The 12,076-nt window shown below is 46.1% G+C and overlaps 1 protein-coding gene and 1 pseudogene across 1 annotated transcript; both read left to right on the top strand.

Annotated features, from left to right (window-relative positions):
- The first annotated feature begins 749 nt into the window (after positions 1-749).
- On the top strand, positions 750-1,803 carry LOC149326712 (uncharacterized). Its single transcript, XM_089562949.1, has one exon. It carries the CDS (start codon positions 750-752, stop codon positions 1,323-1,325), a length of 576 nt encoding a protein of 191 aa, XP_089419075.1. The 3' UTR covers positions 1,326-1,803.
- Positions 1,804-9,960: 8,157 nt separating this feature from the next.
- LOC149326711 (uncharacterized) lies at positions 9,961-11,274 on the top strand (annotated as a pseudogene).
- Positions 11,275-12,076: the final 802 nt, after the last annotated feature.

Below are 12,076 nucleotides of genomic sequence, written 5' to 3'. Positions count from 1 at the left end.
GTGGCAAAAGAATCCTTAGAGATGAAGTGGTTCCCACCGTGTTCGTGTTCGCGCGCGCAAAAAAAGAAAGAAAGGCTCCGAAAGCACGCACACCTTTGCCTTCAAGAAAGACAAAGCCGCAAGAGCAACAGAGCTCAACACCACAGGAAGAAATGGAAAGTGGAGTCTGCGCTGCAGACGAGCAGCTGCCAACCCAAACAGAGCAAAGTTCCCTTGCTGAAGGGCAGGCATTGATAGTGACACAGGCCAAGGAAATCCAACGACTGAAGCTACAGTGTAGTTTTGTAAGGAACGAACTGGCACAAGCAAAAGCGGCAGATTACAAGTTAGAAGGCGACAACAATGTTTTGCGGCGTCAGCTTGAAGCAGAAAAGTCAAAGACTGCTGCCTTCTGCTTGGACCGTATTAAAGAATCGGATGAGGATTTTATGTTTTACACTTGGCTCCCCGATTACGAGCACTTTGTCGGACTGCTGAAGTATGTCCACCCAGACGACAACACCAACTTGCATTGAAGAAAACCAAAGAACCTGTATAGTCAGGGAAGAAAAAAAAAGCTGGCCAAGGACGACGAGCTCTTTCTGGTTCTGGTCAGACTAAGACTTGGCCTATTTGAGCAGGACTTGGCTCACAGGTTCAACATCTCGCAAGCAACCGTATCCCGGATATGCACAACATGGATCAGTCTGCTCTACACTAAGCTGAAGAACTTGCCTCTGTGGGCATCACGAGAGACTTTGGGTGCAACTATGCCTGCTGTGTTCGTGGAAAAGTATCCAGCAACTAGAGTGATTCTGGATGCAACTGAAGTCAAGTGTGCAGTGCCCAGCTCACTAGCACTTCAGTCAAGCACATATTCTTCGTACAAGTCTGCAAACACGTTCAAAGGACTTGTTGGCATAATGCCAAATGGCCTCCTGTCCTTTGTTTCAGAACTGTTCACAGGTTCAATATCTGACAGAGAATTAGTCATTCAGAGTGGCTTTCTAAACCTTCCGTTTGACACAGGAGATGCCGTTATGGCTGATAAAGGCTTCAAGGTTGGAGATCTTCTAGAGAAGAAAGGTGTGGGCCTGAACATTCCTCCATTTTTGCATAACAGGATGTTTTCGGCAGCAGAAGTGAAAGAAACACAAGAAATTGCATCTCTCAGCATTCATGTTGAGAGAAGGATACAGCGAATTAAGTCCTTCCACATTTTTGACCGTCCTGTTCCTCTCACCCTGGCACCATTAATTAATCAGATGTGGACTGTGGTTGCCATACTGACTAATTTCCAGTCAGACCTCATCTCCAAGCATGATTCTATTAGTGCAGCATTCTAAGCCGAGTATGAGGGCATCCTCTTTCCATGGAGGCGAAAAGCAAGGCATCCTTGTGCTGTGCGATGTCAGTGCACGTTAAAGAACCCCAGGTGGTCGAAAATTCCACAGCCCTCCACTACGGTGTCTCTCATAGTCTGAGTTGCTTTGACGTTAAACCCCAAAAACCAAACCAACCATTATCACCCTCACTTTCTCCACTGCAGCACAAAGACTTCTCCCGTACACCTGTCCTGTGCCACTTATGCCCCCAGCTGCTTTCCTAGACCTGCCACAAAATATGAGATTACAGCTCAGAAAATAATGTCTTTATGATTCTTGAATGGAAGATAAAAAAAGAAAAACAGCTACACACCCATAAATACACTCGAGATCTAGTCTTCACGGCAGAAGTACTGCAGCATATCATTAAAGAAAAAATAATCTAGGCGAGATTTCATTGCTCCCCACTGGGCATAATCAAAGCGCACCCTCTCGATGATTATCCAGTCCTGAGAGAAAACAACAAAGTCCCCCCACTCGCAAGAGCTCAAGGCCATTTGTCCGGTTATCTGGCAGTAGTACTCATGATCCTGTGATAACCTAGGCTCACCATTGTCAAGAAACTGAACATAAGAGTCGGAAGCCTTCATTGATTCCACATCGGAATCCTTCAGCGAGTATGGACATTTAACTTCAAGGACTCCAAATGTTCCCTCCTCGGGGTCAAACACCAACCTGTCAGGTGATGCCCCCAACCACGGACACGAAGGAGCAACAACAATGCCGCAGTGTTCTACTGTTACATTATGCCCCAACTTTCTCAGCACTTCCACATAGCGCTCAACAGCAACAGCCTCATTTTTTCTGCCGTGCTGAATGGCTCGCACTCTGGAAAGGTCTTTGGGATCGAGCAGGTTGCGCAGGCCTTTCTGTGTCCACTCCTTTCTCATGACCACCTTGCCAAAGGCTGAAGCAGTCAGCCCGTGTCTGCGAGCGTCAATCCAAGACTGGCTCTGTGCTTGTTGCCGCGTGTTCTTCTCTAGCTCACGGGCGTCTTCAGCCGATATGGATATTTCCTGCAAATAAGTAAGCAGATTTAATGCTATACTATAAGGCACAAAACAAAAGCACTGTTTGGATTCAATCACGGCATGTCATCTCTCTATAAGCAGCCAGATACCTCCAGGCTACAATTCGGACAAGGAGAGTTGTGCTCATTGATTAGTATCTGCAAAGAAAAACAAAGAATCCCATAAGCCAATGGGTTATTTCTTTGAATATCCATTATTAGAGATGGTAGCTGTACAGCAAATGGCATAGTCTACAAACCACGACAAAGATTATACAAGTACAGAATTGGGTACGGCTGTAGGAGTAGTACCCCTTTGCTTAGCAAGTACCTAGTTCCCGTCAGCTACCATAGTTAATGTATGGGAAGCTGTAGCATTAAAAGTAAGGAAATAAGTGCTAAGAAAATAGTACTGTTTAAGCTATGGGATGATGCAGACAAAGACCTTGTCAGGCACTAGTGGTAATTTGTGCAGCATCTTGGATGGCTCATAAGGTATTAATGTTCTAAAAACGATTCACTGAGGTACGACATAGTGGAAAGTTCGAGATGTTTCGACCAACAGGGGTTCTTTAATGTGCATTGACAGCACACAGTATGCAGGTGCCTTGCTTTTCGCGTCCATGAAAAAGTGGCTGCCACAACCGGGATGTTGTGTAGCGTGCGCTCGCATGAAACAACTGATGCTGCACAACAGCTCTACATCTTGTAGCGTGCAGAGCTCCTTAAGTTTTTCTCTAAGTAATTCAAGATGTAGCAAATAAATGATGGACTGGTATCACAACTGATTTTGTGCTCAGCCTCGTAACTATTGACACCTTCGACATGCAATCCTACACTGTCTATGTACCACTGCATACAAACTTTTCACAGCTGGAAACTGTGTTTTAGGCATTTATGTCCCGCATCCTTCAGCAGTGCCATCTTGATATCATCGATAGTGTCAAATTTTGGCACACAGTCCTGGTTTGTTTCACATATCTAACAAGGGTGCATGAAAACTACTGGAAAAAGCTTTGTGACAATGTCTTCTTCAGTGACCTAAGTCACGATGCAGTCAAAATGCTCTAAACAACACCCTTTCAATTTGCAGACTAGCAGAACTTTTTAGTCATGGTACTGAGATACTTACATCAAATATAGCCTTTTCTGCACTCGAGCATCGTCCTTCAAAAACATGCTCTTCAGAATCAACAAAAAGCTCGATGCTGGGAAAAGTGCATATCTGCTCTGTTCCAGGCAGCAGGTTGCCCAGCAGAGTTGCATAACCAGACGGCAGGCGAGACTGGTGGTATGTCGCAGGTGAGCCGGGTGGTGCCAAGCCAGACTTTGTCGGCACTAACGGTCCTGTACTGCTCAGAAGAATGGAAGCAAATGAGGTTTTTCCCAGCAGTCCTAGAGTTTCTCCAAGCTCTTTCACAGAGTCAACAACTTGGCGACTGTCATCACTCTGGCATTTAGGAGCCGAAATTTTCAATCGCTTGGGCACACTGCATCCACCATCATGCACCCGTCGCCAGTCAATAGCCTGCACACTGGCTGGTTTGAGTACTGTTCGCCGAGGGCGTCTCCACTGCTGGGGTAACTCGGTGCAGGATAGTGCAGGAGGCGCCTCTTTGTAGCCACCTTTTTGAAGGAAGGTGATGAGCTGCAGAAGAGCTAGCACATGGCTGCAGACTCCATTTCCAGCCGGACACTCACAAGTGCTGGCAGTTACTTCATCTGTCTGTCTCTTTAGTGTGACTGTCACAGGGTAGGGTGCTCCAGTCTTCTTCTGGCTCCTGTAGCAGATGCCACGGGCAAGGACAACATCGGGGCTGCAGTAGAAAGTGGACGACGCAAGCAATTTACAGATCATGCATGCAGTACAGTTCTCTTGGAATATTATCGCAAGTGCTCAGCTGTACATCAACCAACCACCAAAACAGAGCAAGGGTTCTCTCAAACATTACATGCCATCTTTGCAACTCCGTAGCAAAACTTGTAGAATGGCGAAAACGAAAAAAAAAGACCTTCACAAGTGAATTTAACGAACGCGCAGAGTATATGATGCCGTCAGCAACACAATACAGGTAGTGGGGCATCGATACTAAAAGCACAGTGTTTGCCTGTCCAGTTACCGGCCAGCATTGCACCAGTCCGCAGCAGGCGAGTAAGCAGGAAAACGGAGGGCGCGGCATCATTCGGAAAATGTGAGAGCGTGTACGCCGAATCAGTGTACCAAAGTTATCCAAGATAACGAGTTGGGGTCCCCTGAAAAGCCGAGTATCATCCCCGAAGTTTCAGTCTTCATTACGGAACAGTTCAAATTTATCTGAAGCTAACCAGGTCTTCAAGTTTCACACAGCCTTGCTCTATGGACGTTTTTGCTTTACAGAAACTACGAGCGAACGACGGGACGGCTGCGAAAGCACGTCCTGAAACCTTTCTCAAAGAACCAGTTGTACCACCGAGGATAAAGCGCTGCTCGTGAGAGCAAAGCCTTGCGTGCCTTGTTAAGTTCTAAAGTTGACTTCCATCCCGCTGTCAGCGGGGAGCTTCACAGCAGCACAACTCTGAAACTGAAGGCGAGCAGGAAGTACTACGCGTCTGCTTTTCATAGCAAACAATCTATAAGTGGAGATAATGATTTTCAAGTGCTTACTTCAGCTCTGGCGTGCACGCTGACACAGAAGAAGACTCGGCGTACGCCTCAACGGCGAAGCTGTATGCCTTCCGCTGTTGCTTGCCGGACGCATCACTGTGCGTGCAAAATGCCACCAGGGATGCATCGGTGAGCTTCGGAAGCACACTGAGGTCTGGTGACCATTTCAGAACTGACGCTGAAGGCGTATGTGACATGGTGGAGAGCTAAAAGATCTTCCAAGCCGGGACCTGCTCAACCTCCCACACACAGCACCGAACCGCAAAAAACCGATCGCGCCACTGACAACATGGCGGTCGCTACCAGTGTTGCCAGACCACTTAGCATTTTGAATATCCCCTATATAACACAGTATGCTACGTCATTTCCAACCTACCTCTTCAAACGGCCAGTCCATATCTGTGTTGTGAAGCTGTACGTAACCCCAAAAAAGTGCTCTATCAGCTGGGTGTTTTCCCCAATCGTGCAATCATCACCTGTACGCCGACAATTTGCCCTGTCCCTGCAACGGCTCAGTAATACAGTTGTTCAAACTAGACAGCCTACACAGTTTTCTCAGAAAAGGAAGTTCTCAGATGTCATGGCAAGAGCACGAAAGAGAACCAAGCACTGTAGCTACGGTGCAGCACTGTAGCGCCCGCCACGCCACGTATGTGTGTAATTTCAGTGCTAGTCATGTGCTGCAGTGCGCTGCACATTTATATTGCTATTTGATGACTGTCCTCAGTGTAAATCTTGCTACAAGTTGAACGGCAGTATTTGTGAGGGATCCAAGAGTCGCCGCCATGACTGTCTGTGAAAAGAAAACAATATTTCAGAGCTTTAATTACGTATCTACCTATGGGCCGCGCTCCCGCCTCGTACCTCAGCAGGCAATCAGCGTCGCGCCCACGTAACGCGTTTTTTTAATACATCGCCTTCGAAGTGACCCTTCATGCTTTCAGAACCAGTTCTTGGATGAATTCTCTTCTTCTTCAGGAATGGAAGATTTTATAGGTGCACTACCTAATCAAAAAACTGCTTTGAAAATTTTTGCTCCCGTGTATCTAGGAGCAATAAGCCTACTTTTTACCAACAGCACGATCCGCCTGCTGCGAATACTACCACTTTAATTGTTTGTAAACGCGGTGTTTGTCTATAGTTAAAAAAGGTAGTTATATGGCTTTTTCTCTTTTAAACTGAAAAATTTTCATCTGTACCTTTTTTCGACATACATGTCGTGATTGTGGAAATAAAAGATTTTTTTCTATTAGATTTAAGGGTTTAAGTGAGATTATGTGTTGAAATGATTGACGCTACACACGTTGGAAATTTTAAAAGAAATTTCCAAGGCCCCGTCCTAATTATGTCCATCTTAACGACTACGTCTCCTGCTTTTCGAACATTTTGGCGAAAAGTTTAGCGCAGCCGCATGGCTTGTACACCCAATACGGCAGCACGCTTCTTCTTGCTACAGTTGTCTTCTGCTTGCCTAGTTTACTCCTACAAGCATTAGCACACTTCCTCCACTTCTGAAATCGAAGCTCATATACAAGAATGACCACATTAGCTACAAGACAAAGCCTTTATCCCGGCTGTAAATACAGCATTAGATTCCATTCACGAATAGCGCTCCCCTCCCGCCGTCCTCTACCTTTACCCCATGCGCCAGGCACCAATCTGTAATAGCACAGGCTGTTTGTTGCCTTGATTATGTCCGATGTAGAAAAGGAAGCCTTCTGTGGACAGCAGATTACACAGTGCAGAATGCGACTAAGAAGATGAAACTTTTCAAAACTTTACCAATGTTCTAAATGGCCGAGAAAATCACGCCAGTCCGTTCATTGCGCTCAAAAACTACGCTACAGGAGCGCGGTGATTTTGTACTACTTCAGAAGCTCTGCTGCCAATTATAAGTGTTGACAGCCACTTCAAGAGTAGCTAAAAAAATCTGATATGCAGACACTTTATCGTTGAGTCTCTTTAACATAGCTTAGCGAAGAAACTGGAAGCTCTCGACGCCCCTCTACCTACGACAGCACCACTGACAAAGTGACTTAGGTTCGCTCTCCGTGAGATTAGAAAAATAAACATGCACTGCTACTCCTCGTACTGACCTCCACTCCAAAGCAAAAAAAAAAAATAGTTCGCGCTATTGAAGTCTAGAAAAACTTATTTACGGACTGATTTATTCTGCTTACTTAGCTACCATAAAATTCTGTCCGCCAGGACGCCTCAGTGGCTTTGGTGTTCGCCTGTAAGCATCATATTCTTAAAGCCGAGCAGGATGCAAAGCAGGGCTGGCACTTAAAGCACAGCCGCGCTTTGTTCCGATGCCTTAGCCCACATGGCCATCATTGAAGCCTCTCGAATGGCCTGTTTGGAGTGCTATCTTTTTAACGCGCCTATTGAATATAGTTGTCCCACATTCAAATGGTCCCATCCAGGCTGCCGCTGCAGCAGTGCATTTAGCCCGGCGGATATGGGCAACGTTTAGCAGCTAGCCAATACAAGAGCTCGTCTAATCCCACATATGAGCTACCCTAGAATTCGCTTCACATTTTTCAGCAGGGTGTTGCATGTTTACACCTGCTACCGGCGACGAGAGAGACTAGAATTTTTCAGCTGAATAATCATGTTTACTTTGAGGGTGACACATTACGCGTTTTCATAACGGGTTCTTTCAGCAATTGGCGAATGTGCTTTAGAAAGATTTCGCTAAGGATGCGAAGGTATTTTCCATATGAACCGCAATCAGCTACCGGTACAGAGTTTTAGCACCCCCATCATTCAAACTGTTACCCTGATAAATTCAAATGCGAAGGGCAAACAGCGTTCCAAAGTGGTGGCGGGGAACTCCGTGACAGCAGGTGACAAGTAATCTATACTCACCGAATACACCTTTTTGATGTAGCAGCAATCATCGTTGAACTTTGGTGTAATGAGGACACTGTTCCCAGCCCGGTGAACAACCTTTACGGTGTTATCCAAACTGGTGTGTATGAGCCATCCCCTTGGTTCATTTCGGGTGGGTGGGGGGGTGGGTGTGTGGGCGGATGGACGGATGGACGGACGGACGGACGGACGGACGGACGGACAAGTGATTTTACACAATTCTTCTAACTATTACCTAGACAGTGCTGTCTATAACATTCTTAACGCCTTCTCCTCGGAGGGGCAAGGCTTGCTTTTTACTCATGAACTGACATAGGACAACCGCATGCAGTTTTTAGACTTAAATCTGCACTTCACTGATGCCCACGTTTGCTAGTCGTATAGCCAAAGATCGAACAAAAGTCTACTAAAAAGTAAAACGCAAAACGCGGCATCATCATGTCTTCCTGCCTCTCTGCCCTGCAGAAATCCTGCACCCACACTATGTCATCCAGTTTTCAATGTCAAGTTGAGCGCCTTCTTTCTGCTGGCTATTACCGTCATCTACTTCTTGGCACCTGCTAAAGCCTGCTTAAAAGGCTAAAATCTTCACATGATAAAGATAAAGGATGCTCGGAACACAAGCCACCATTGTCATGCCGTATTTTCATTGTCTTTCCCATAACATCAAGAAGGTAGCGGAAAGGTATGGGATTTGCGTTGTTTTTTTCGGCACCCTGCAAACTGAAAAAAGTGTGCCCTCTACTGACCCCACCACTTGCAAGAAGAACCACCGGAACAAATTCACAACATGTGTTTCCGAAGTTGTTTATGAAATACATATGTCATGCGGTCGTTCCTACATAGGCCAGACTGGCCGTTGTTTTTATGAGTGCGCTTGGAACACAGGCGATCCCTCAGCACCGGCACTGGTAGCAATCTACTCTTGCATTGTAAGAACTGCAACACCAAAACCTGTTCTTTTTACATGGAAAAAACAAAGTTCCTTTCTAAGGCCAAAACAAAATCCGAAAGAGAAGTTATCGAAGCTTATTTCATTTCCAAAAGGGGCGATAAGTATGTTAGCGCGCCTTCTTTATCTCTTTCAAGGCAAGAGATCAATTTCTTAGATGTACACATCAGAGCTTTTCATGGGTCGAAACCACACGTGGTCTTGTTGACACTCTCATTGCCGTACGCAAGTTGCCTTTGCTTCTTCTTGTCTCCTTGTTTGCTGTGATAGCCATTATAAGTACCCTGCTTTCGCTAAACAAATCAGTTGGAAGTCAGCGGTTTGTGTGTGTGTGTGTGTGTGTGTGTGTGTGTGTGTGTGTGTGTGTGTGTGTGTGTGTGTGAGTGGGTCTGGCAGCGGCATGGCGAACGGTTCTTGCAAGTACGTGTGCTTCATTTTGCAGATAGCCGCAAAGCATCGCTGGACCATACTTCCTGAGCAATGCTTCTTCTTCAAGCTTCCTTCATGGAAAATGCACGCTCACGGGCCCTCCATTCAGTTCCTGCTGTCAACCGATAGATGGCAATGCAACCATAACCTCATCTTCCGTCGATCTCGCTTGTCTCGACCACGCATGGCACAACCCCGGAACGTCATCGACACGGACCCGACGGGATATAAAAGCAACACACCGGCCAATCCTCTTCAGTGGGTCTGGCAGCGGCATGGCGAACGGTTCTTGCAAACACGTGTGCTTCATTTTGCAGATAGCCGCAAGCATCGCTGGACCATACTTCCTGAGCAATGCTTCTTCTTCAAGCTTCCTTCATGGAAAATGCACGCTCACGGGCCCTCCATTCAGTTCCTGCTGTCAACCGATAGATGGCAATGCAACCATAACCTCATCTTCCGTCGATCTCGCTTGTCTCGACCACGCATGGCACAACCCCGGAACGTCATCGACACGGACCCGACGGGATATAAAAGCAACACACCGGCCAATCCTCTTCAGTGGGTCTGGCAGCGGCATGGCGAACGGTTCTTGCAAACACGTGTGCTTCATTTTGCAGATAGCCGCAAGCATCGCTGGACCATACTTCCTGAGCAATGCTTCTTCTTCAAGCTTCCTTCATGGAAAATGCACGCGGGCCCTCCATTCAGTTCCTGCTGTCAACCGATAGATGGCAATGCAACCATAACCTCATCTTCCGTCGATCTCGCTTGTCTCGACCACGCATGGCACAACCCCGGAACGTCATCGACACGGACCCGACGGGATATAAAAGCAACACACCGGCCAATCCTCTTCAGTGGGTCTGGCAGCGGCATGGCGAACGGTTCTTGCAAACACGTGTGCTTCATTTTGCAGGTAGGCCACAAATACGCTTTCAAATGTTATAGGAGCGATGATCGTTTCTTATTGCTGCTGCCAGACCCTCAGCACTTTGTGTGTATTTTTTCTTGCCTACTGCATTCGTTAAGAATTTTGTTGCAACTGTCCGGCGATGTCGAGACAAATCCAGGCCCAAAGTCATAGGAAATGCTAACGGAGCTGCTAGCAGGACAAGCACGAATCAGCGCAGAGCTTTCCGCGCTCAACTCTAGAATGGCTACCTTTGAACAGCGTATTACGCACATAGAGGCGTTGGCTTCAACTGCTAACGACGCTCTTCAGCGTGTTCATGATCTTGAGATAACTGTTGAGAATCTTAAAGATGTCATTACCAAACTTGACCGCAAAAATGATGACCTGGAAAACCGATCCCGTAGGAATAACTTAATCATCTATGGCTTGAAGGAACCATCAAATGAAACTTCTGAGGGGCTATTGGCTTCTGTATCGGAGTTACTGTATTCCAAACTTGGAATACAATGTGAAGGTATTGAACGCTGTCACAGGCTTGGCAAGCAAACAACTGAAAAGACGAGACCTGTCATTTTTAAACTGCTAGACTTTAGAACCAAGCTTTCCATCCTTAAAAACGCCAGAAAACTAAAAGGATCTGATACGCACATTAGCGAAGACTTTTCTGCGCGTGTACGGCACATTAGGAAGGCTCTCTGGGACAACTCGGTTGATATCCGCAAAGAAGCAGATAAGTATAGGTTGCAATACGATTCCCTGATAGTCGACAGTGTTCGTTACACTTGGGATGATGTTTCCAAAAGGCTTGTCAAGGCTGCACGTGCTGCAGTGCCTAGGGACACAGAGTGACTCGTTAATGAGCAGAAAGGTAGAAATGAGCAGAAAGAAAAGCAGAAACTGACTCTTTTGAACTTAAATGCTAGAAGCTTGCTTAATAAGATTGAAGATTTCAATTGGCTTGTAGAATGTTACACTCCGTCAGTTATTTGCGTAACAGAAACATGGTTGGACAACTCCATATCAGATGTAGAATTTTTGCCTCCAGATTACTCGGTGATCAGAAACGACAGGCAGTTTGCTAGAGGAGGGGGCGTAGCTCTGTTCGTTAGAAAAGGCATTGAAATTTTTGTATTGCCAGAACTTCCGAATACTGAGTCTGTTTGGTGCCGGCTAAACATTTCTGGTTTCGTGACAGTCGTGGGTGCTGTGTACCGTCCACCCGGTTCGGAAAATATTTTCTCGCACATTACAGAATACATAGCGGAACACAGGCTCCACAAGTATAAAATGACCATTACAGGTGATTTCAATGCTCCTTGTATCGATTGGAAGTTGTTAATTTCAACAGGTCGTGAGAAGGTTGTTTGTGAATCCCTAATTAATATGGCTATATCATATGATTTAACACAAGTCGTTGAATGTCCAACTCGAGTAAACTCTGTTCTTGACCTTGTTTTTGTTAATGAACAGTTGCTGCAATACGGATTTCAGTGCGATGTAGTCGACGGACTGTCAGATCACAAGTGTGTTTTCATGCAATTTAATGTGGTTTGTGAGCCCCATAAGCCGAATTTCAATATTGTTAAAGATTTTACCCGTGCCAACGACCGTGCTATTACTGAACTGCTAGCGTCGTCTTTCGGAGATTTCGTGACAGACAGTGAAACGTGTGGTGTTGATGCTTTATTAGAGCAGTTTTATAATTTAGTACATAGCTGTGTGCTTCATTTCGTCCCCACAAAATGTGTGAAACATAACCCGAAGCATCCGTGGTACACAAGAGACATAATTCATCTCATAAGACGCATCAAGCGCTTGCGCAAGCGCAGCCGGCCAGGAAACGAAAGCCGCGATTCACTGCTACTTTCACTCAAGTCGGAGCTAAAGA

This window comes from Amblyomma mixtum, chromosome 10 (assembly GCF_055824585.1).
Source record: "Amblyomma mixtum isolate Tamu chromosome 10, ASM5582458v1, whole genome shotgun sequence".
In the NCBI taxonomy this organism is placed as follows: Eukaryota; Metazoa; Arthropoda; class Arachnida; order Ixodida; family Ixodidae; genus Amblyomma; species Amblyomma mixtum.
The sequence above is the reverse complement of the archived record's forward strand: the minus strand, read 5'-3'. Positions and strand labels throughout refer to the sequence as shown.